This window comes from Oryx dammah, unplaced genomic scaffold (genome assembly GCF_014754425.2).
Source record: "Oryx dammah isolate SB20612 unplaced genomic scaffold, SCBI_Odam_1.1 HiC_scaffold_11, whole genome shotgun sequence".
NCBI classification, from domain to species: Eukaryota; Metazoa; Chordata; class Mammalia; order Artiodactyla; family Bovidae; genus Oryx; species Oryx dammah.
In genome coordinates, this window is record NW_024070195.1 from 35,704,209 (window position 1) to 35,729,867 (window position 25,659).

Sequence of the window (25,659 nt, forward strand, 5' to 3'; positions counted from 1 at the left end):
TCAAAAGCATCAATTCTTCGGCACTCAGCTTTCTTCACAGTCCAACTTTCACACCCATACCTGACTACTGGAAAAACCATAGCCTTGACTAGATGGACCTTTGTTGACAAAGTAATGTCTCTGCTTTTGAATATGCTATCTAGGTTGGTCATAACTTTTCTTCCAAGGAGTAAGTGTCTTTTAATTTCATGGCTGCAATCACCATCTGCAGTGATTTTGGAGCCCCCAAAATAAAGTCTGACACTGTTTCCACTGTTTCCCCATCTATTTTCCATGAAGTGATAGGACCAGATGCCATGATCTTCGTTTTCTGAATGTTGAGCTTTAAGCCAACTTTTTCACTCTCCTTTTTCACTTTCCTCAAGAGGCTTTTTAGTTCCTCTTCACTTTCTGCCATAAGGGTGGTGTCATCTGCATATCTGAGGTTATTGATATTTCTCCCAGCAATCTTGATTCCAGCTGTGCTTCTTCCAGCCCAGTGTTTCTCATGATGTACTCTACATATAAGTTAAATAAGCAGGGTGACAATACACAGCCGTGGCATACTCTTTTTCCTGTTTGGAACCGGTCTGTTGTTCCATGTCCAGTTCTAACTGTTGCTTCTTGACCTAACAGAAGCAGAAGATATTAAGAAGAGGTGGCAAGAATACATAGAAGAACTGTACAAAAAAGATCTTCACAACTCAGATAATCACGATGGTGTGATCACTCACCTAGAGCCAGACATCCTGGAATGTGAAGTCAAGTGGGCCTTAGAAAGCATCACTATGAACAAAGCTAGTGGAGGTCATGGAATTCCAGTTGAGCTATTTCAAATCCTGAAAGATGATGCTGTGAAAGTGTTGCACTCAATATGCCAGCAAATTTGGAAAACTCAGCAGTGGCCACAGGACTGGAAAAGATCAGTTTTCATTCCAATCCCAAAGAAAGGCAATGCCAAAGAATGCCCAAACTACTGCACAATTGCACTCATCTCACATGCTAGTAAAGTAATGCTAAAAATTCTGCAAGCCAGGCTTCAGCAATACCTGAACCGTGAACTTTCAGATGTTCAAGCTGGTTTTAGAAAAGGCAGAGGAACCAGAGATCAAATTGTGAACATCTGCTGGATCATGGAAAAAGCAAGAGAGTTCCAGGAAAACATCTATTTCTGCTTTATTGACTATGCCAAAGCCTTTGACTGTGTGGATCACAATAAACTGAGGAAAATTGGTTTCTTAAAGGTACAAAATTGATAACAAATAAGAAAAAGCAAAGATTAAAAATGTAGAGTAGAGGTTAGACTCTCAAAAATACAATGTTAAAAAAACAAAACAAAGTCACAAAAATTATAAAATATATATATGAAGTTTGCTTTTAAAATAGGGTCTTTTTTTGCAAGGTAATAGCAGGTTATAAAAATGAAAATTAAAGGAGTAACAGAGGACTTAAAAATTAAAAAAATTTAATTATAATAGTAAAAATATATCTAGGAATTTTTTTCTGGAGCTGTTGTGGGCAGTGTGGGATCAGTTCAGTTTCAGATAGTTCCTTGATCCAGCTTATACTTCTCAAGATCTATAGGCCCCTTCCAATGTAGTCGGTGCTAACTACAAGGTTTAAATCTGTTGCACCTGTCCCTTCCAAAGCAGTTCCCTCTGTTTATTTTAGCTTCTTCTGTTTGCTGTCTCTTCAGTGTCTAATTTCTGCCCTGACACAAGAGGGAGAAGGTGGTCACTTATTTAGGCTCACTTTTTCAGTCATGCTGTGGGGAGGGAGGAACACTGCAAACAAATATCACTGGCGCACGTAGGGGGAGTGGTCCCAGTGTCTCGGCTGCACTGGTTTTGCCCCCGCTCACGGCGTGTGTGCTTTCATGGTCTACATTGCTCAGGCTCTAGGTTGCTCTGCCAGGGAACTGTCTGAGGCAGGCCCTGGGTTGCGTGCACTTCCCAGGTCTAAGCCGCTCAGGTTCAGGTTCTTGGGTACTCCACAAAGGCACAGTCTTGGTTGGGCCTGCGTTTTGTGCCCTTCCCATGTCCAAGCAGCTCAGGTGACTGGGTACTTGGTGAGCGCAGTCTCCCCAGGTGGAGAGTGCATCTTATCACCTCCCCAGTCCCAGCTGCTCAGTTTCCTGGGTGCCAGCGGGCGCACCCATCTCAAATGTGCTGCGTGTCTCTTCTGGGGAGCTGATCTCTGGCTGCGACCCTCCCAACAGATGTCAACTGTCCAGAATCCCAAGAAGTCTTGGTTAGCGACTGGGAGCCTGCTTGCAGTTTGGTAGAGGATGACTCTCTGGGTCCGAGGTTGCCTCTTTCCAGCTCTGGCTGTCCCCCACCTGCTTCCCTGTCTCCGGCAGGGGATGGACCGGTCTGCAGCTGGCGAGCTCTCCTCTGGTATTCGCTCAGTCCTTTGTTCCATGAGCAGGCCTGGCAGTGCCTTAGGTTAGGGCTTTTCCCAGGAAAGTTCTCTCTCTCTCTCTCTGGCTATCCCACAGTTTGGGTTGCTATCTCATGTTAGTTCCCTCAGATTGCTCTCAGAGCATTCAGGCCTGGTCCTTACCATAAGCAATGCAGCCCACGCCTCCCTGTTCAGCCCTGGCTTGCTGGTGGCGGATGTGAGCAATGGGAGTTGCAGTTAGGCACATAATATGTGGGTTTCATTTATTTATTTTTCCTCCTGGTTATGTTGCCTCTACACATGGACATCACCAGATGGTCAACACTGAAATCAGATTGATTATATTCTTTGCAGCCAAAGATGGAGAAGCTCTATATAGTCAGCAAAAACAAGACTAGGAGCTGACTGTGGCTCAGATCAGCTCCTTATTGATGAACTCCTTATTATGAACTCTTTATTGCCAAATTCAGACTTGAAGAAAGTAGGGAAAACCGCTAGACCATTCAGGTATGACCTAAATCAAATCCCTGATGATTATACAGTGGAAGTGAGAAATAGATTTAAGGGACTAGATCTGATAGACAGAGTGCTTGATGAACTATGGATGGAGGTTCGTGACATTGTACAGGAGACAGGGATCAAGACCATCTCCATGGAAAAGAAATGCAAAAAAGCAAAATGGCTGTCTGGGGAGGCCTTACAAATAGCTGTGAAAAGAAGAGAAGGGAAAAGCAAAGGAGAAAAAGAAAGCATCTGAATGCAGAATTCCAAAGAATAGCAAGGAGAGATAAGAAAGCTTTCCTCAGTGATCAATGCAAAGAAATAGAGGAAAACAACAGAATGGGAAAGACTAGAGATCTCTTCAAGAAAATTAGAGATACCAAGGGAACATTTCATGCAAAGATGGGCTCAATAAAAGACAGAAATGGTCTGGACCTAACAGAAGCAGAAGATATTAAGAAGAGGTGGCAAAAATACACAAAGAACTGTACAAAAAACATCTTCATGACCCAGATAATCACGATGGTGTGATCACTCACCTAGAGCCAGACATCCTGGAATGTAAGTCAAGTGGGCCTTAGAAAACATCACTATGAACAAAGCTAGCGGAGATCATGGAATTCCAGTTGAGCTATTTCAAATCCTGAAAGATGATGCTGTGAAAGTGCTGCACTCAATATGCCAGCAAATTTGGAAAACTCAGCAGTGGCCACAGGACTGGAAAAGATCAGTTTTTATTCCAAGCCCAAAGAAAGGCAATGCCAAAGAATGCTCAAACTACTGCACAATTGCACTCATCTCACATGCTAGTAAGGTAATGCTAAAAATTCTCCAAGCCAGGCTTCAGCAGTACAAGAACCGTGAACTTCTAGATGTTTAAGCTGACTTTAGAAAAGGCAGAGGAACCAGAGGTCAAATTGCCAACATCCACTGGATCATCAAAAAAACAAGAGAGTTCCAGAAAAACATCTATTTCTGCTTTATTGACTATGCCAAAGCCTTTGACTGTGTGGATCACTATAAACTGTGGAAAATTATGAAAGAGATGGGAATACCAGACCATCTGACCTGCCTCTTGAGAAATCTGTAAGTCAGGAAGTAACAGTTAGAATTGGACATGGAACAACAGACGGGTTCCAAATAGGAAAAGGAGTATGTCAAGGCTGTATACTGTCACCCTGCTTATTTAACTTCTATGCAGAGTACATCATGAGAAACACTGGGCTGGAAGAAGCACAAGCTGGAATCAAGATTGCCGGGAGAAATATCAATAACCTCAGATATGCAGATGACACCACCCTTATGGCAGAAAGTGAAGAGGAACTAAAAAGCCTCTTGAGGAAAGTGAAAGAGGAGAGTGAAAAAGTTGGCTTAAAGCTCAACATTCAGAAAACGAAGATCACTTCATGGAAAATAGATGGGGAAACAGTGGAAACAGTGAGAAACTTTATTTTTTGGGGCTCCAAAATCACTGCAGATGGTGACTGCAGCCATGAAATTAAAAGACGCTTACTCCTTGGAAGGAAAGTTATGACCAACCTAGACAGCATATTCAAAAGCAGAGACATTACTTTGTCAACAAAGGTCCATCTAGTCAAGGCTATGGTTTTTCCAGTGGTCATGTATGGATGTGAGAGTTGGACTGTGAAGAAAGCTGAGTGCTGAAGAATTGATGCTTTTGAACTGTGATGTTGGAGAAGACTCTTGAGAGTCCCTTGGACTGCAAGGAGATCCAATCAGTCCATCCTAAAGGAGAGCAGTCCTGGGTGTTCATTGGGAGGACTGATGCTAAAGCTGAAACTCCAGTACTTTGGCCACCTCATGCGAAGAGTTGACTCATTGGAAAAGACTCTGATGCTGGGAGGGATTGGGGGTAGGAGGAGAAGGGGATGACAGAGGATGAGAGGGTTGGATGGCACCACCGACTTGATGGACATGAGTTTGGGTAAACTCCGGGAGTTGGTGATGGACAGGGAGGCCTGGCATGCTGCGATTCATGGGGCACAGAGAGTTGGACACGACTGAGTGACTGAACTGAACTGATGTTGCCCTCTGGGATTCCAAAACTCCCCACAGACCCGCCGGTGAGAGTGTTTCCTGGTGTTTGGAAATTTCTCCTCTTCTAAAACTCCCTTCCCAGGATGGATCTGCACCCCTACCTCTTTTGTCTCTCTTTTCATCTTTTATATTTTGTCCTGCCTCCTTTTGAAGACACTGAGCTGCCTTTCTGGGTGCCTGCTGTCCTCTGCCAGCATTGGCAGAAGTTGTTTTGTGGAATTTTCTCAGTGTTCAAATGTTCTTTCGATGAATTTGTTGGGGAGAAAGTGGTCTCCCCATCTTATTCCTCCACCATCTAAGGAAAACAATGGCCCAGCAGCTGTGAAGTCTCAGTCAAAGTCAGACATCAGTTCCCCCAAGTCATGCTTCTGGTTCTAGGGCTTCCCTCAGCTATGTCGTCATCGTATCCAGGAACCCTGAGGCTTCAAGAGACCTGAGTTCTCCAGCACATACATGGCAAGTGAATAAATGCATGCATGCAATCACTGTTGCAAAAGTTCTAGGGCCACAACAGATTTCCCAACCTGGGGATCCAACAAAAGGACCGAGAACCCCCAGTGAAATGGACTCTTGGAGGGCACAAACAAAGCCTTGTGTGTACTAGGACCCAGGAGAAAGGAGCAGTGACCCCACGACAGGCTGAGCCAGACTTGCCTATGAGGGCCCGGGAGTCTCCAGCAGAGGCATGGTCAAACAGCGGCCTGCCACGGAATCAGGGGCACTGACTACAACAGTCCTGGGAGCCGAAGCATGTTCAAATAAGTCCTTTTGATGGAGGTCACCATTACCTCCATTACCCCTACCATAGTTTGACCTCAGGCCAAACTACAGGAAAGGAACACAGCTCCACCCATCAGCAGAAAATTGGATTAAAGATGTATTGAATATGGCCTTGACTGCCAGAGCAAGACCCAGTTTTATCCACAGCCAGTCCCTCCCACCAGGAAGCTTCCACAAACCTGTTATTTTCATCCTTCAGAGGGCAGACAGAAGGAAAACCACAGTCACAGAAAACTAAGCAAACTGATAACATGGATCACAACCTTGTCTGACTCAATGAAACTATGAGCTGTGCTGTGTAGGGCCACCCAGGACAGACGGGTCATGGTGGAGAGTTCAGACAAAACGTGGTCCACTGGAGAAGGGAATGGCAAACCATTTCATCATTCTTGCCTTGAGAACCCATGAACAGTATGAAAAGGCAAAAAGATAGGACGCTGAAAGACTAACTCCCCAGGTCAGTAGGTGCCCAATATGACTACTGGAGAAGAGTGAAGAAATAGCTCCAGAAAGAATGAAGAGGCTGAGCCAAAGCAGAAACAACACCCAGTCATAAAGGTAAAGTCTGAGGCTGTAAAGAACAATATTGCCTAGGAACCTGGAATGTTAGGTCCATGAATCAAGGCAAATTAGAAGTGGTCAAACAGGAGATGGCAAGAGTAAACATTGACACTTTAGGAATCAGTGAACTAAAATGGATGGGAATGGGTGAATTTAACTCAGATGACCATTATATCTACTACCATGGGCAAGAATCTCTTAGAAGAAATGGAGTAGCCCTCATAGTCAACATAAGAGTCTGAAATGCAGTACTTGGGTGCAATCTCAAAAATGACAGAATGATCTCTGTTCATTTCCCAGGCAAACCATTCTGTGTCATAGTAATTCAAGTCTATCCCACAACCACTAATGCCAAAGAAGCTGAAGTTGACTGGTTCTATGAAGATCTACAAGACCTTCTAGAACTAACACCCAAAAAAGATGTCCTTTTCATCATAGGGGACTGGAATGCAAAAGTAGGAAGTCAAGAGATACCTGAAGTAACAGGCAAGTTTGGCATTGGAGTACAAAATGAAGCAGGGCAAAGGCTAATAGAGTTTTGCCAAGAGAATGAACTGGTCATAGCAAATACCTTTTTCCAACAACCCAAGAGATGACTCTACACGTGGACATCACCAGAAGGTCAATACTGAAATCATGTTGATTATATTCTTTGCAGCAGAAGATGGAGAAGCTCTATACAGTCAGCAAAAACAAGACCACGAGCTGACTATGGCTCAGATCATGAACTTCTTATTGCAACAGACTTAAACTGAAAAAAGTAGGGAAAACCACTAGGCCATTCAGGTATTGACCTAAATCAAATCCCTTATGATTACATAGTGTAAGAAACAAATAAAGTCAAGGAATTAGATCTGATAGAGTGCCTGAAGAACTATGGATAGAGGTTCATGACATTGGACAGGAGGTGGTGATCAAAACCATCCCCAAGAAAAAGAAATGCAAAAAGGCAAAATGGTTGTCTGAGGAGGCCTTACAAATAGCTGACAAAACAAGAGAAGCCAGAGGCAAGGGAGAAAAGGAAAGATATACCCATCTGAATGCAGAGTTCCAAAGAATAGCATGGAGAGTTAAGAAAGCCTTCCTAAGTAAACAATGCAAAGAAATAGAGGAAAACAATAGACTGGGAAAGACCAGAGATCTCTTCAAGAAAATTAGATACCAAGGGAACATTTCACGCAAAGACGGGCACAATAAAGGACAGAAATGGTATGGACCTAACAGAAGCAGAAGATATTAAGAAGAGGTGGCAAGAATACACAGAAGAACTATACACAAAAGATCTTCATGACCCAGATAACCACGATGGTGTGATCACTCACCTAGAGCCAGACATCTTGGAGTGGGAAGTCAAGTAGGCCTTAGGAAGCATCACTATGAACAAAGCTAGTGGAACTGATGGAATTCCAGCTGAGCTATGTCAAATCCTAAAAGATGATGCTGTTAAAGTGCTGCACTCAATATGCCAGCAAATATGGAAAACTCAGCAGTGGCCACAGGACTGGAAAAGGTCAGTTTTCATTCCAATCCCAAAGAAGGGCAATGCCAAAGAATGTTGAAACTACTGCACACTTGCACTCATTTCACACGCTATCAAAGTAATGCTCAAAATTCTCGATGCCAGGCTTCAACAGTATGTGAACCAAGAACTTGCAGATGTACAAGCTGGATTTAGAAAAGGCAGAAGAAACAGAGATCAAATTGCCAACATCCATTGGATCATAGAAAAAGCAAGGGAATTCCAGAAAAACATCTATTTCTGCTTTATTGACTATGCTAAAGCCTTTGACTGTGTGTATCACAACAAACTGTAGAAAATTCTTAAAGAGTTGGGAATAACAGACCACCTTACCTGCCTCCTGCAAAACCTGTATGCAGGTCAAGAAGCAACAGTTAGAACTGGACATGGAACAATGGACTGGTTCCATATTGGGAAAGGAGTATGTCAAGGCTGTCTGTTGTCATCCTGTTTATTTAACTTGTATGCAGAGTACATCATGCAAAAGGTCGGACTGGATGAAGTACAAGCTGGAATTAAGATTGCTGGGAGAAATATTAATAACCTCAGATATGCAGATGATAACACCGTTATGGCAGAAAACAAAGAGGAACTGAAGAGCCTCTTGATGAAAGTTAAATGGAGAGTAAAAAAGCTGGCTTAAAATTCAACATTCAAAAAACTAAGATCATAGCATCTGGTCCCATCACTTCATGGCAAATAGATGGGGAAACAGGGGAAACAGTGAGAGACTTTATTTTCTGGGGCTCCAAAATCACTGCAGATGGTGACTGCAGCCATGAAATTAAAAGACGCTTGCTCCTTGGAAGAAAAGCTGACAAACCTAGACAATGTATTAAAAAGCAGAATCACTTTGCCAACAAAAGTCCATCTAGTCAAAGCTATGGTTTTTCCCGTAGTTGTATGGATATGAGAGTTGGACCATAAAGAAGGCTGAGCATCTAAGAATTGATGCTTTTGAACTGTGATGTTGGAGAAGACTCTTGAGAGTCCCTTGGACTGCAAGGAGATCAAACCAGTCAATTCTAAGGGAAATCAACCCTGAATATTCATTGGAAGGACTGATGTTGAAGCTGAAACTCCAATACTTTGGCCACCTGATGTGAAGAGCTGAATCATTAGAAAAGATTCTGATGCTGGGAAAGGCTGAACGCAGGAGGAGAAGGGGACGACAGGATGAGATGGTGGATGGCATCAGTGACTCAATGAACATGAGTTTGAGCTAGCTTCGGGAGATTGTGAAGGACAGAGAAGCCTGGAGTGCTGCAGTCTATGGGGTCACAGAGTCAAACATGACTGAGCAATTGAATAACAACAATAATCAGAGGATGATGGCATTCAGGGTGAATGATGTATTAGAGGGGGAGAGATCTGTGACCAAGTATGAGGTCGTGGGTATCTTTGAATGCAGATTTAGCAAATGGAAAGGAAGGATTCTGTGCTTGGAAGTGGGGTCATGTAGAATGTTCCTGTGCTCAGATATGAGCATCAGGGGATTGAACTACAAATCAGCACAAGCTTAGAGAAGAAAGAGTTTGATATGCGCATGCTGTGAATTCATATACATGAATTGGCAGAGATTTCTTGGTGCCTGTCCTTTGCTATGAGGCTTAGAGGAACAAAAATCATACCCTTTTCTCAGGTAGGAAGGATGTGGGAAGAAGAGGTCAGAATGGAGCATAAATGGGACTGGAAGTAAGGTAAAGATTCATGGGATTTCAGAGTTCTGTTTCGGCCTAAGATATAGGAAGCTAGAAACACTTTTAAAATAGCACCAAAATCATGGACCAGAGAGAAATTTAACAAAATAAGTGAAAGATTTGTATGCTGAAAACCATGAAACATTGGTGACAGAAACCATAGAAGAAGTAACTAAATGGTGAGCTAGAATGTGTCCATGGATTGAAAGACTCAGTAGTGTTAAGGTGTCTGCTGTTTAGTTGCTAAGTCATGTCTGACTGTTTTGCAACCTCATGCATTGTAGCCTGTCAGGCTCCTCTGTCCATGTGATTTGGGGGGCAATAATACTGGAGTGGGTAGCCATTTTGTTCTGCAGGGTATCTTCCAAACCCAGGGATCGAACCTGCGTCTCCTGCATTGCAGTTGGATGGATTCTCTACCGCTGAGCCACCAGGAAGTCCATTAAGATGTCTGCTGCTGCTGCTGCTAAGTCGCTTCAGTCGTGTCCAACTCTGTGCAACCCCATAGGCGGCAGCCCGCCAGGCTCCCCTGTCCTTGGGATTCTCCAGGCAAGAACACTGGAGTAGGTTGCCATTTCCTTCTTCCTCCTAAATTAAGCTATAGAGTCAATGAAATCCCATCAAAAGCCTGATAGGCTTTGGGGAGAGTGGAGGGGATAGAAATTGACAGGCATATTCTAAAATATACATTCCAAAGCAAAGTTACTAAAGCAATTAAAACCATTTTGAGAAGGAACAGTGTAGTCAGATTACATCCCCTGATTTTAAGACTTGTTATAAAGTTACAATGAATATGATCCAGCAATCCCACTAGGGCATATACCCTGAGAAAACCATAATTCAAAAAGACACATCATTCAAAAAGTACCCCAATGTTCAGAGCAGCACTGTTTACAGTAGCCAGGACATGGAAGCAACCTAAATGTCCATTGACAGGTGAATGGATAAAGAAAATGTGGTATATATACACAATGGATATTACTCAGCCATAAAAAGAAATGAAATTGAGTCATTTGTAGCGATGTGGATGGACCTAGAGCCTGTCATACGGAGTGAAGGGTCAGAAAGAGAGAAACAAATATTGCATATTAACGCATATGTATGGAATCTAGAAAAATGGTATTGATGAACCTATTTGCAGGGCAGGAATAGAGATACAAATGTAGAGATGTGGACTAAGAGAGAGAAGGAGAGGGTGGAATGAATTGGGAAAATAGCACCGACATATATACACTACCCTGTGAAATAGATAGCTAGTGGGAAGCTGCTGTATAGCACAGGGAGCTCAGCTCAGTGCTCTGTGATGACCTAGAGGGTTGGCATTGGGGGCAGGGGTGGGAGGGAGGCTCAAGAGGGAGGGGATATATGTATACATACAGCTGACTCACTTTGTTAGTACAGCAGAAACACAACATCGTAAAGCAATCGTACTCCAATAAAAAAAAGTAAAGCCCCAATGAGTAGTCAAGGTGGGGTGTGATTGGTAAAAAGATCGGCACATAGATCAATGGAACAGAATGGACAGTCAATATGGAGACCTACATGTCAAATGACTTTCAATGAAGATACTAAGGCAACTGAGTGGAGAAAGGATAATCTTCTCAACCAATGAGAAGGCTGGTACGGGCTGGACAGTGAGGTGCCCTCTCAGAGGTCTGGGATCCACAGCACCCCCTGCTGGGCTGCAGCGGTGGCTCCTCCCCCGCTCTGCTCCCCCTCCCTGAATCATGAAGCCAGATCCCAGTCCTGACGATTGCTCAATCTCCGGGAGCCAGTTCCTGTGGGCAGTGTCTGGGGAGCCCGACCCTCGTGAAAAGACGAGATCTTGCACAAGGCACCCTGCGTCTGTCCTCCACAAGGGAAGGGTGACATGGAGCTTGTCGGGCTGCTCATCCTGCTCGCTGTCACAGGTAGGAGTCCCTCCCTCCGCTGCTGACTCTCCCTCCCCTTCCTTGAGTATGTGGCAAGTGGGTGGGTGGGGAGCGCTGAGCCACACTCTAAAGACGGCTGAAATCCTCCGCATGTCCTGCACCCCCGCTTCCCACTGTGCCCCGTATTCTCCACGCTTTCCCTCCCTCCCCAGTATCAGCTCTTCATGCTGGTGGAGGCATCAGAGGCTGGTGAATTTGGACACCTAGAAAGGGAAGGAGTTCTGATGGTAGCATCTCAGGCACTAGCTAGGAGTTGGGGGAAGTTTGGGGAGCACTGGTAAGAGTCCCTAACATTTTGAACCACTTGAGCATAAAACTAGTCCCAGAGGAGTAGCAGGGTGGGAGGGAGAAAAGAACCCAGCTCTGGGAATCTGCATCTTTGGGGTATCCTTCCTGGGCTCTGAAGGTTCTCCTGTCCTCAGCCCTGGGGCTGAAGATTCTGTGATTGAGCTGCAGGGATGAGCACCCCAGAATTTTTCACATGACAGCCTTTTCTCTTTGTGGGATGCCTCTTGCTCCCCCTAGAGGAAAAGTCACATGGTAGGGGGGGAGACAATGTTCCAGTGAAGCTGGAGTTTCTTACCTGGAGGTGGAGCAGGGAAAGTGGGGGGGGGGGGATGTTGGTCTGCCTGGAGGCAGATGGACAGAGTGGTATGGCGGATATTGCTTATCAGGTCTCTCTGGTTCCAAAAGGCAGGCCACCAGCTCCCTAATCCTGGCAAGTTTCTGTCACCCATGTGGTTGACAAAGTGATTGAAGAGAAAGGGAGGCTGAGGCAGAGGGTGCTGGGTGATTCTCTTTCAGCCCCTGCCCTGGCACCAGACTGGCGCTCCCCCACCCCAAGGAGGGTCCCTAAAATAGCAGCCTCATGTCTCCCCCAAAATAGCTCTGAGATGCATCCCTCCTGAAAGGGGAACAAAGCCACAGAAATAGGGAAGCTGGAAGCTAAAGGTCACAAAGAGGAGAATGTGGGGCTGGTACTGGCGTGGGCAGCTGCAGAGTTAGCAAGCATGGCGGGCATGGGGAGGGAGTGTTCAGCCCCCCGTGGGACCAGCCCCAGGCCTGAGAGGCCACTGGCCTTGCTCTCTTGAGATGGAGGGGGAGAGATGAGGGCATGATTCTGTGTAACAGGAAGAACACGTGTGGACTAGGACCCGCAGGAACTTCAAGACCAAAAGTCTCTGGAAATAGGCTCAGAGAGGGTCAGTTACTTCTCTAAAGTGGTCCAAGTCCAGTGGTGATAAAGCCAGACCCAGGACCCAGGGTTCCTGGTTTCCTCACGTCCTATAAACACACACTTGGGCTTTGCCACCTCTTCCCAGCTTATGTAGACCTGAGTTCCTTAAGGGCAGGACTGCTGTCTCTTCTGTTCAGTGAGCATAGTAGGTGTTCAATAAACACATGGTGCAGTGAAGGAACGTCTCCTCCCCAGAGCTGTCCGGAGCGCACAACACCACGGTGTTCCAGGGCACGATGGGCCGGTCCCTGCGGGTCTCCTGCCCCTACAACTCCTTAAAGCACTGGGGGAGACGCAAAGCCTGGTGCCGCCAGCTGGGTGAAGAAGGCCTGTGCCAGCAAGTGGTCAGCACCCACCCCTCGTGGCTGCTGTCCTTCCTGAAGAGGCGCAACGGGAGCACGGCCATCACAGACGACGCCCTGGGCGGCACACTCACCATCACGCTGCGGAATCTTCAAGCCCACGACGCTGGCCTCTACCAGTGCCAGAGCCTCCATGGCAGCGAGGCTGACACCCTCAGGAAGGTCCTGGTGGAGGTGCTGGCTGGTGAGTGGGCGGCTGACTGCACCCGCCCTGAGGCTGGGGCTCTGAACACAGGATCGACCACCCTCGGGGCTTTTGGGGGCCCTGGGAGGTCCCACGGTGTGGATTTTGTCCTCCTGCCCAACTGAGGGCCACTGTGGCTGGTTGTGCCGATTGCTGACTGCACGAGGGGGTCGCCATCCAGCCCTGTGCCCCGCTCCAGGCTGCGCCCCCTGGTGGAGGACCGCATCACTTGCAGGAAGGGTACAGTCCTTCCTTTACACTTAGGAGCTAGCTGTGGTTTTGCTCCCCTCCAAACAGCTTTATCCATCTGGCACCCATTGGGATGTGAGCCCTGAGGTGGTCCTTAAGGAGTAGGAGGACATTCACTCATTCCCTCACCCAACCACCCAATGCACCTACCTATGTAGATTAAGCACCAACTTGGTACAGAAAAACAGGCCCAGGAAGGAACACTGCTGTGACCCGGGGCAACTGCTTCTCCTCTCTGGGCCTCCATTTCCCCATCTTTAAATGGTGGTGATGGAGTCTGTGCCGCTGACCCCATATGGCTCCCGTGAGAAACAAGCGACAGAGTTTACAGTGCTTGGGGGCAGTGACAGCCCTCGCCCCAGTCTCCTGCTGCTAACTGCTTGGGATCGTCATTCCCGGCTTAACTAGGTGAGATAGGGAGTCGTGGGGTCCTTCTCACCCCTAAGCTTGCACAGGGGTGCCCTCCAGGAAAGCGTTCTGTCTGTGTCTCCTGTGTCCCAAACAAATCTGAGGTTACAGATCCCTTTTCTGACTCTCTCTTTGTCCAACTCTTCCCCCTAACATGGCCCTTTATCATGGAAATGAAGGTCGAAAACTTGTCTAAGATGGGCAGGGTAGGTGAGACCATCTGCCTTAGACCTCAAACCCCACCTCCATGGAAGTAGGTGGGGAGGAAACACCACGATCCTATCGGAGTCTAAGGCTCAGCTGACTCCCACAGATACAGCAGGAAATTAGTAACAAGAATAACAACAACAATAATAATCTGTAGCTGGTATAGCCAGCTTGACAGTCCACACCGGATTTTCAGAAACACCGATCGTCTCGTTTGCTCTTCCCAAAGACCCTGTGTGATGGGAGGGTGGGGGTGCAGTCACTGAGCTCCTATGAGGGGATGGGCACTACACAGGCTGTTCTCGCTGAATCCTGCAACACTATTATTAAGAAGGGGTTCCTAATTGCTCCACTCTACAGGTGAGGAAACTGAGGCTCAGAGACGTTAACAACTTGATCCACACAGGGTGGGGTCCCACAGAGCTTCACCCCACCCAGAGGGGTCCTCTCCACTGTGGCTTCAAGAAGGGGACTAGCAGCTCACAGGCTCTGTCTCCCACAGACCCCCAAGATTACCAGGACCCTGGAGATCTGTGGATCCCTGAGGGGTCCGAGAGCTTCGAGAATGCCCAGGTGGAGCACAGCATCTCCAGGTATAGTGACAAGTCTTTGCTAAGATCCCTGGGTAGACTCCACCCTGCAGAGCCCAGGCATGGGGTGGCAGCTGGGGGGTGGCGGGTGCCAGAAGTACAGATTCCGAGGCAACTGGAACAGAAAGGGATCTATATATGATCTTGTCTAAACACCCTCCAACCCACCAGTGTGTGTTGGTGTGGCTGTACCAGTTGTTAAAATATTGCAAAACTTCCCTAACAGTTTATAAATAGCTGGTGCTCCAAGATTCTTGAATGACTGCCTCCCACCCCTTCCCCTGGCAGCCCTCAGACAGAATCCTCACAGTTCAGCAACAATGAAAGTTTTAGGATTAATATTTCAGCACAAAACTTGTACCCCCAGATCCCTGCTTCCCTGATGGGACCAGAATCCGTTCTGACTGGTTCTTGACTATGTACTGGTGTTTAAACACTGTTAGTATAACCATGAAGTGCACATGTGTGTGCACACACACACAAAAACACACCACAACATACCACACATCATATCATCATGAAGGCAAAAAACCGCTCAGCGAGGGAGGTGGTTGTTTGAAAGCACTCAGCAGGCAGATCCGTGCCTGGAACTCGGGTCTCCTGACTACAGGCTCCCCCAAGCCCCATAAAGCCTCATCCAGGGCTGGCGGTGGGTGGGGGAGGTGTCCCCAGCCCCCCGAGCTCCCAGGGTCTCCCCATTCCTTCTCTGAGGACAGATTCCAGCGTGTGTGTCCCCTCATGGCCTCCCACATGCCCTCTTTGTTTCTCCAAGGAGCCTTTCGGAAGAGGAGAGCCCCTTCCCACCCACTTCCATCCTTTTCCTCCTGGCCTGCATCTTTCTCAGCAAGCTTCTAGCAGCCAGCGCCCTCTGGGCTGCAGCCTGGCATGGGCAGAAACAACGGCCACCCCAGGCCAGTGGACCGGACTGTGGCCACAACCCAGGTTACCAGCTCCAAACTCTGACAGGTGAGCTTGGAGAGCACAGTGGTGGCCGGGGGCCGGAGAGGTGGGGCAGAGAGGCGCTGAGTGAGTACCCTGTCTGTTGCAGAGCTGAGAGACATATGAGAGAGGAGGACCCTCAGTGGAGAGAGGTTCAGGAGAGGTCTGCACAGATGCCTGCTGCACACCCGCCCCTTGGCCACCAAGTCTCCTGCCTCTGCTTTGGCAAAAGGCCATTCTGCCCCTACCCTTCTTCCTTTGGCCGTGGAAGCACGCGCGCATGTGTGTGTATGTGTGTGCTCATGCACGCAGGTGTGCGCATGGGAGATGGGAAGGATACCTCCAACTCCTGGACATTGGCCATTAAACACTCTCACAAATAAACCCAAGACTTCATGTTTATTTGATGGTTTAGGGAGTCATGAAGGTATTCTCTTTTGCTACAAGGCTAGGAGAGTGAATACCGATGAGGAGAAGACAGAAGGTCTGGCTCCTTAGGGTCCAGGGTCTTAGAATACCATGTTCTTCCATTTCCACAGGCTCCAAACTGGCCAAACTTTTTAAGTCTTCTCTCCCGCTCCTAGAGATCTGATTACCAAGCCCTGCCTCCCTCTGTGGAATTTCTCTAGCATCTTCTCTCATCCTCCTGCCTCCTGTCCACTCATTCCCTATGATTATTGCTGGGCCCCCACCCCAGGCCCCCCTCCCTCTACCTGTCTCAAGCACCCCCAAGACCATCCAGTTCCCAGTTGACTCATCCATTCATCTCCCTAGAGGTTTGTTTTTATCTTGTTATGCTCCCTCCAGAGAAATGGCAAGGGCTTGGGTTGTCGGCACAGCATATCAGAGCTAGGGACTACTGGTCCAAGCCCCAAGCCTCTCATCATATAGAAGGGAAACTGAGGCTCAAAAGGGAAAGATTTACCCAGAGTCCCCTGTGCAGCCTGGAAATCCTACTTTCACTTGACTTTCCAGGTGCCCTTCCCTCTAGCTCAACCCTACTTATTTATTTAAAATAATCCCCCCTTGTTTTTTTTTTTACCCATGCTGCATAGCTTGCAGCATCTTAGTTCCCTGACCAGGGATTGAACCTGGGCCCCAGCAGTGGAAGTGTGGAGTCCTAACCACAGGACTACCAGGGAAGTCCCAATCCTACTTATTTATTCATGTACTTATTCAATAAAAACTGATATTTTCTGTGCCAGGTAACAGTCCAGGCATTGGAGACACAACAGTGAACAAGACAAGCAAAGATTTCTGCCCACACAGAGCTTTGATCTAATGGGAAGAAGGCAGACAGACAAATACAATGTTGGTCAGTCAGCTGGTTGGGAGTACGGGGAGGGCAGAAGGCGTGGGGAATGATGCAATTCTAAAGGGTGGTCAAGAGGCACCACTTGAGAAACACCTCAAGGAAGCAAGGCAGGAAGAGTGTTCGAGACACTGGGAACAACCAAGGCAGCTCGGGGAACCTCATCTCTCTCTTCAACACACACCTCCTGGACCAAGAATGAGGGGGAAACTAGATGGAAGCTACCCTGAAGGCGGGCTGTCCTCGAGGAGGAAGTGGGCTGGCCATATCCTCAGGCTCTCTGTCCCGGCCTCAGAACGGAAGGCCAGGAGCCCCTCTCCACGGCCACATGTGGCTGCATTGCTCCCTAACCTGGGTGTGGGTCCCTGGGGTTTTGAATCACTGGGAAAGAGCCCCTGGTGCAGCCCTGAGTATCAGCCTCAGGTTAATAGGTCACTCCCCTTGTCTCAGCCCTGCCCCACCCACTCCCGTCGAGGCTGCTCCGCTGGCCTCTGCCTCCAGCTCTAGGATCCTGGTCTAGTCTGTGTTTCCCTGGCCTCCCTGACTCAGCTGCACTTCAGTGGGTCCTGGTGCAGTCGTCTTCTTCCTGCAGACACAGGCACAGTCTAGGAGCCAAGACAGAGCAGAGCCCAAACCGGGCCCACGCCAGCGCCCTCCCGCCCACCCCGCCTGAGCACCGGGAGTGACGGGATGGAAGGGGAGGCTCCGGGGGTGTGCCTGGTGGAGGGGCGCTGCTGGAACTTTCCTGCTCTTGGGAGCTCAGCCTTTGCTCCTTCCTGCTCAGCCAGGTCAGAGACATCCACCCTGGGATCCCCCGCCCTTCACTCTCGAGTGCACATTGAACTGAAAGCGTTTTCTAATGTCAAGTTTGCCTTCTTAAGAAACCTTGAGTAAGTTCCTTAACTGCTCTGAGCCTCAGGCTCCTTGTACATAAAGACAAACAAAAATCCCAACACCAAACCAAACCCCAACAACCGTACTTGGGTGAATTTTTATGAGATTGAAAGAAATAACATGAAAGTCCCTGGCCAGCTGTCTGGCACATAGTAGGTCCTGCATAAGCACTGGCTTTCTTCCTCTTCTCAAATGCCTGGTGAAAGGACACCTCTCTGGATCCTGGCCACTTCTGTCCCAGACACCCAGTGGGGGACTGTGTCTGTTTTAGGCACTCAATAAATATTGAAGACAGTTCTCCTCCTCACACAAATCTCCCAGGTTGGCTTATTAGAGCAAAAATAATTTTCTGGTAAGGAAATAAAAGAAAGCCTGATACGCCTTGGCAGGACAGACATACATCCTTCCATATCACTCACAAGGGAGACCCAGGTGTCCAGTCGGCTGGAGACTCTGCCAGTGTTAGCACCAAGAGTCCTGTGTCCCCAGAAAACCCTCACCCCAGGTGAACAGGGACAGCTGGTCTCCCTATCACCGTGTCCATGAGACTCGGCTAAACATGGCTTTCTCAAGCTCCTGGTCCCTGCTTCGCATTCTCAGCTCCCTTGCTCCTGGAGGGAGGAGGAGGCAGGGAGGGGGAGGAGGAGGGCAGGGAGGACAAAAGGAGGAGGGAGGGTGGTTTTTCCAGGCCCCTTTGCAGGCGTGAGCATCTAGGTCAGAGCGGTGTGTCCTCCCAGGCACTCCCACCTGGCCTGCTCCGATCTGAGCACTGGCGCATCCTTGGTGCCAGCAGGTTTCCCCCTCACATTCTGTGCGGGATCCCCAGCCCCAGTTCTGCACAGGGTGATGCAAATGGGGACCAGATGGACCCTGTGCAGGGACTGAGTTTGTGTCATGGAGAGGAACCCCACGTTATGAGACTTGGAGCTGACACAGAGCATCTGGCACATTGAGCATTGGCCCATCTTCCTCTCTGGCAGGAGAGAGAGACATCTTTACTTTGGAATAGAACCTGATCATTTCCAGGGAGGAAGGGGCAGGATGGAAGCAAACCTCTCTGGAGCTGACACACTGTCTCTAACTCCCAGGCACGTTTGCTCTTCATGCTCCCTGGAACAAAGGTTGGTCAGTGCCCTTTCCTGGGAAGGCCCTGATCATGCAGAAACATGGACATATTCACAGAAAACTGTCTTCCGACAGAGAGGACAGTGCATTCATGAAATAAAAATAATATATCAAAAATGCTTGGAGAATTAAAAATACTGTAAATTAAAAGCATTAAGGGATAAAAATTTGAAGGACAAGGATAGAAGGGATGGGAGAAAAAATATGAGGATATCTTCCAGGAATCAGAACACAATGGGCAAAAAAAAAAAAAAAAAAAAAAGGAAGGAAACCTAGACAGAAAAGCTATGAAAATGAGATGAGTACAGGAGGTTCAATATCCGATTAATCATCAAAGCTGTAGTGCAGCAGCTGGAAGTGGAGAACGCGGTCCACACCGTGAGTGTCTAGGGAGCACTCAGCACAGGGAGTGAAGACAGGTCAGACCAGGGTGCACCATCCAGGGGGGGCTTCCTGGATGATCACCAGAGAGCTCGGGTAGGGCACTCACACAGAATTTAAAAGTAAGATGGGCTCAGGCCCTGGGGAGGACATTTTACTTCCCTCCTTCACAGCTCTGCATCATCAGATTCTATATTTGGAATACCCTGAAGATCATCTTCCCCCTTTCTCTAATGCTCCCTGGTTGCCATAATCCTCCTCCCTGACTTCACTCCTTAGGGGCGCCCAGGATCCCAGGCTTCTGTATTTCCTTGGGCCTTCTCATTCTACCTCGCCCACTCCTATCTGGAGCACTGAGCCAACCAGAGCTTGGAACAGCTCCTTCTCCCCACCCTTGGCGGGGCCCACCAGTGCCTGCTTCCCAACCCCATGGTCACTGAGAGCCCCACGTGAGTGTCTGAGGCCAAATTTCCTGCCCCCGGGGAATGCTGCGTCAGTGCCCAGACGAGCCTCAGAGCTGACATCTCCCTGCCAGCCATGGGCCCCAAACTGCTCCTGCTGCTGCTCCTGGGACGAGTAGGTAAGGTTCAGAAGGAGCTGCACTCTGGGCCCCATGTACCCTGCTCCTTGCCCAGGGATAACTGGCATTGCCCTGGCAACAATTACATGTGTAGGCCCAGAAGTGGACCTCTAGACCCCTGACCCCCTGGGCAGTGGGTGGACCAGGAGGTGCCCTGCCTGACATTCCCTCAACTTTCCTTCCCTAGGCCAGGGCTCGGCTGGCAGCCTCCCGGAGCTGCTGCAGGTGCCCATGGGGAGCTCCATCCTGGTGCAATGCCACTACCGACTCCAGGATGTCAAGGCACAAAAGGTGTGGTGCCAGGTCCTGCCAGAGGGATGCCAGCCCTTGGTGACATCAGCTGTGAATCGCGGGGTCCCCGCTGGCAGCCGCATATTTCTCACCGACCTGGGGGGCGGCCTGCTCCAGGTGGAGATGCTTGCCCTGCGGGAGGAGGATGCTGGAGAGTATGCCTGTGTGGTGGAGGGCCTCTCGGGGCCCCAGACTGTGCACAGGGTCACTCTGGATGTGCTTCCCGCAGGTGAGTTATCCCAGCCTGGCCAGCAGCCCTGGCCTGCCCTCCTGCCCCAACCTGCCGCTCTTGGGTCCTTGGTGGGTGGGAGCCCTTGTGAGTGAGGAATATTGGCCAAATGCCCAATATTCTTTTGACAGCTCTGCAGGGAACGGAAGCCAAACTGGGTGAGAAGTCTGAGATAAATCAGCCAAAGACCAGTCCCCTTTCCGCTCCTGCATGGGTGGGTCTCCCCACAGGAAGTCACATCCTTCTTCCCCCACTCAGGGTCTTGGCCTCCTCATCCAGCATTTTCAACATACCATATGCTGTTTTTTTCCCCTTAGAAATGCTTTAAACAAAGTTTTGATTCAGACATATCAACCAGAATTAATTTTTTGGTATATGTTCCAGGCTTAAGATTAATGGCTTAAAAACTACTGAATTTATACCTTATTTTATAAGTCTTCACTGAGCGTCTAGTATGTGTCTCATGTAACAGGCAGGGTACACTCAATGGCTGAATTCCTTTGACTTGTTCAGTTTTAAAAACAGAAAAAGTGTTTCATCAATATATAGTCAATATTCTCGACCCTATTTCAGTTTACAAAGTACTCTTCACAGGATTCATTTTTACAGTCTATAACTTTCTCATGTCTAAATATTTACTAAAAGAACATTTCAAAGTATTAAATATTCCTCAGAAAAGTACAATATTGTAAAAAATAATTGTTCTGTTGGGAACATGGTCAGCTACCTGAGGAAGCAGACTGTTCTGCCTTCCTCTTATGGATGTTGACATCTTTTTCATTTTCAAGTATTCCTTTCTTAAGTAATTTGTGCCAAAGGCCCAAAATAATGAAATCAAGACATTTTTCCTTCTGTTTTTCTCCATCTGTTATGAGGAGGGACTAAGCTGTCATTAGAATCTCTCTTGTGTCTACAATTATTACTCATATTATAAATACACTCCTGTTAACTCTGGTTATCCTTTGTTCTCCTGCTTCCTTGACACTCTAAGGTCTAGTAACTCAAGGTTAGAACTTCCAAAATGGCAAACGGTCACAAGACAATGCACTGGGAAGGGGTGGCAGGGAGATGGGTACCCTCAGTGGGACATCTGAGGTGTGGGGACCCCAAGGGTTGTAGAGGATGGATATTCAAGCAAATGGGTAGAGCCCAGTATCCAGGGAGGATATAGTGGTTTTAAAAACCAGATCAGGACATATGCCACAAGACTGGGGTCAATGATGTCTCAGTTCCTGGTTTAGCATGGGGTGGGGAGTGGGAATGGTGATTGCTAAGAACCAGGCAAGACCCTCCTCTCAGAGGATCTAGGAGGACTGCCGTGTTCCCAAGGCAGATCCTCAGGCTGACAGAAACCAACCCTGAGTCCCACAGACAGAAGCTGAGCACATTGTTGGAATGACAAAAAAAAAAAAAAAATTGTCACAAAACTGAGTCTCAGGGTCTAAGCCAAAGCTCTCAGCAAGTGTCAGTTGGCATTGTGTCCTTTCAGGACCAACCCTATGTTCCTTAGCTCCAGAGCTTGGAATGGGGCTCAGCCAACCTGCAGCGTTGGTCACAAGGTTGCAGGTATGCAGAGAGGTCTAGTAGGCTGGGCCAAAGCCTCTTTAGAGACCAAGTGATGAGAGCTGGGAGCAAGGTCTCCAAGGAGCTTAGAGTAGAGAGGCCTATTCTGGGATGGGGTAGGGAAGTGGGCACAGATAACACAGTGGGGTTTCTGCATAGTCTAAGCAGCCTGAGACAAGGCACAGGGGGAACGGGTAAAGGAGAAGAAATTCAGAGGGAGAGGTTGGGAGCTGGCAGCAGAAGGGAAGTGAGCATATTCACAATCAGATAAAGACCTCCAGAATAAGAGGCCCCTTAAGGAATATCCCAAGCACCCCTTCGTGTTTCTTACTCCAGACCTTCCTCAGTTCTACTCCCCCAGTCCCTCAGATCTCAGCAAGCCCTTGAACCCTGCTCTCAGTGGGTACATGCTCAATAAGGACTTCCTTCTCACTCAGCTCCTGGCCTGAAAGAGGAGGAGGAGATCCATCAGGATGGGACTCTGGGTGAGAGCTCCTCTTTGGACTCTGTAAACAGCGGCAGCCCTTTGGATACCAGCCAGGATAAGAAGAGGTACTGAACTGTATGTGGGTGGCTGGGAAAGGGTGATGGTGAAGATACAGCTTGTTTAGAGTCCCAGACTAAATCGAAAGGAAACCTTACAATTCTTTCCACTCCTGGGGAGCTGCTCAACAGGTAGGCAGGTAGGCAGACAGACAGGCGTACCTCTCTATCCCAGTTCAGCGCTGACCCCTTTATTCCAGTAGATCTCCAGTCAGGATACCCTGATAACGTGTCTCCTTCCCTGCTTGAGTCTGCCTGCCTCATTCCATTAAAAAAAAAGCTCTTTCTCCCAACCATGGCACACCAAGAATGGTGCCTCTGCGCCACTTTTCCAGGATTCCTGCCAAGCAGCTCCCCACCAGGTTCAGGGCTAAGCTCACTTCCTTCTTCGTGTGTCTCAGCAGACCCTGGATTTGGGGTGCTGTGTTCCTGCTGGGCCTGCTGGTGATGGTGGCGGCGGTGCTGCTTGCTGTGATGGCCAAAAGGAAAGGTGGGTAGCTCTCCACCTGTGTACCCCAGCAGGGCTCTTCCGGCCCTGTATCAGCCACTCCTGCATTTGAGGCTGGGAATCCAGGTCTGCTCCCCCTACAGATGGGCTTCGGCAAACGCCCCCACACCGTACAATTCCCATGGCTGAAAGGTGGAGGAGAGCAAGGAGATTCCGTGGGAGGTGGGCTGGGGAGAGACAGGAATTGTAGAGGGTGAGACAGTGGCACTGGGGACAGGTGGCTGGAAGAGATGGGGGATTTCAGGAGATGGCTTGAGTGTTGAGACAGGATGAAGGGAGCTGTGGAAGCAGTTAAGTGGGGGAGTTAGGGCTGGCTGGGAGTGGGAGCTGGGGAGATGGAGGGGGAAGACTTTGCTGGTGGGAGTGGGGATGTTTGAGTATGGGCTAGAACAGAGGTTGCCAAGGTTTCTGAAGAGAGTGCATATGTGGGAGGCACTGAGTCAGCACAAGGAACAGTCTGTGCTTCTGTTCTACCAGGCAACAGGTTCGCTGTTGGTGGACAATTTCAGAGCAGTGGAATCTCAAACACGGTAAGAAACCTCTGCAGGCCCCCAGCCAAATTCCCTAGACCCTCTCTCTGTCATACTCACTGACAAGTCCTGGGATGATCAGGTGGAGAAAAGACTGGAACCCACATGAGGTCCAAACCCACTTCTTAAATGCAGTAAACTTGCCAACTATAGTCTTCCATCTTCCCACTTTGCCATCCACCTGCCCAGATTTAGGGAGATACTTGGGGCCTGAAAATCTTCCCAGTGAAGCCATCTTGCCCACAGACATACTCAGGATTCCAGAGACAGATCCAGTGTGATCCTGGACTTCCCACCTCAAGGAACCAGGGTAGAGGGAAGCATTTTCTCTTTGCCTGACAGGCCTGCTTTTGTTATAGGCTCCCTCCTCAGTGGTCCACCACATCAGTGACTCTGGACTGGCTGTTGACTTGCCATCAGATGTACCATATGTCAAGCTTGACTCACCACCTTCCTTTGATGATACCACTTACACCAACCTTCCTCCTGATTCCCTGTCAGGGAAACTCTTACCCCTAGAACCACCCTGTGTGGCCCCTCTGCCTCCTAAGGTTGAGATCAGCTCCAATCCTGTGACATACGCTACAGTCATCTTCCCTGGAAAGGGCAAGAGTGGAGGAGCCGCCTGCGAGCCAGCCCAGGAGCCGCCTAATAGCCAGGCTCCACCCAGCTGAGCTGTTCACCCCCTGTACACCTGCAGATTAGCCTCAGGGTTTTGTGTAGCCATCCATGCAACCCATGCTCTAGATCCTTAGGCTATCAGATCTTTAGGATCTAATGTCTTGACTTTTCTGACCTGGTAAGTGGTACTTGGAATGACTGAGGTGTCCTGGGAAACTAGCCATGTTAATGCCTCTGTCATTACACCAAAGAACTAAATAAACTCTAAATGATAATATATGAGCTCTTGATGCTTGGGAGGGAATGAAAGGGCTCAGGCTTGACTGCTCGTGAACTGAAAAGAGTGGTCCAGAGTCTGTGCTGTAATGCTCTCCTGCCAGTGGGGAAGTGATTTCCCTCCCTGGTCAGACTCCTGAATTGCAGTCTGATTTAAGGGGCATGAAGGGGGATTTCTTCAAAAGCATTTCCTGCCTTTATCGTGACACTTAAAAGTACAGATTCATTTGCTTGAGACAGAAATCTCCTTTTTTCGTAAACAAGTGACACCTTACCATGTGACACATATGATGGGGGGGGGGAGGAGGATTCATCAGTGCCAGGTGCTGCTGGCGGTAAAGAACCCGCCCACCGGTGCAGGAGATGTAAGAGACACGGGTTCCACCCCTGGGTGGGGAAGATCCCCTGGAGGAGGGCACGGCAACCCACCCCAGTATTCTTGCCTGGAGAATTCCATGGACAGAGGAGGCTGGTGGGGTCGCACAGAGTTGGACAAGACTGAAGCAACTTAGCACAGCACCAAGAGGGCTCAGGACAGAAAGGGTAGGAGAGATGGGGATAAAAGGAAACAGGAGTAAGGCCAGAAACAAATAGATACTAAGCCTATTCCTTGGTAGAACAGAGGATTTTCAAGCACCAGGAGATAAAAGATCTTCACAGACATCAGTTTTATCAGAGTTGGCTCTTTCTCAACTGTGTGCTCTTCTGGTAGCTCTGTTCCCTTAACTCTGAGCCTGGAAGAGCCCAGTGAAGAAAAGGCATGCAGGTGGAGGAATAAGGAATAAATGGTAAATGTGTGGCCACAGTTAAGTGTAAATGAAAGCTAATCCAGGCTGGGTATAGGAAGGCCTTTAAGGTTTCTGCCATGACTTCTTCTCAAACTGTTTGAAAATATTTGTCCAAATTGAGATGAGAGACTTAGATGGAGAAGAGGAGGGGCTCAGGAATCCAGTCTTTTACAATCATGAAGAACTAGGAAAAAAGAGGTTTTCACTGTCTGAACCATCTGGAAGGGCCCTAAGCTTAGTCTAGGTACATGAGGTGAAGACATAGGCAGCAGCTGTGTAAGCCTAGTAATGCTATTTTCAGGGAGTTCTGGCAGGATGTTCTGGGCTTCCTTTGATAGAGTCTCAGCCTGTGATGGAACCTAAATTTACTCTGTCCCTTGTGGAGGCAGCAGCTCCCCACCAATCAACTAAGC

The 25,659-nt window shown here is 48.4% G+C and overlaps 2 protein-coding genes and 1 non-coding gene across 4 annotated transcripts; 2 read left to right on the plus strand and 1 right to left on the minus strand.

The window, feature by feature from the left end:
- The first annotated feature begins 11,232 nt into the window (after positions 1–11,232).
- On the plus strand, positions 11,233–15,989 carry TREM2 (triggering receptor expressed on myeloid cells 2). The gene is made up of 5 exons (XM_040249725.1): positions 11,233–11,408; positions 12,862–13,212; positions 14,579–14,669; positions 15,439–15,632; positions 15,715–15,989. The coding sequence occupies exons 1-5, from the start codon at positions 11,369–11,371 to the stop codon at positions 15,729–15,731; spliced, it is 693 nt and encodes a 230-aa protein (XP_040105659.1). The 5' UTR covers positions 11,233–11,368; the 3' UTR covers positions 15,732–15,989.
- Positions 15,990–16,675: 686 nt separating this feature from the next.
- On the minus strand, positions 16,676–16,747 carry TRNAG-UCC. The gene has a single exon. It is a non-coding gene; the product is annotated as a tRNA-Gly (tRNA).
- Positions 16,748–19,817: 3,070 nt separating this feature from the next.
- Positions 19,818–24,459, plus strand: TREML1 (triggering receptor expressed on myeloid cells like 1). Of its 2 annotated transcripts, none has more exons than XM_040249730.1 (6): positions 19,818–19,897; positions 20,085–20,417; positions 22,418–22,532; positions 22,925–23,013; positions 23,509–23,561; positions 23,921–24,459. In XM_040249730.1, the coding sequence occupies exons 1-6, from the start codon at positions 19,855–19,857 to the stop codon at positions 24,233–24,235; spliced, it is 948 nt and encodes a 315-aa protein (XP_040105664.1). In that variant the 5' UTR covers positions 19,818–19,854; the 3' UTR covers positions 24,236–24,459. The 2 variants fall into 2 exon arrangements, with proteins under 2 accessions (XP_040105664.1, XP_040105665.1); XM_040249731.1 differs by having other exon boundaries at positions 22,928–23,013.
- The last annotated feature ends 1,200 nt before the right edge of the window (positions 24,460–25,659 follow it).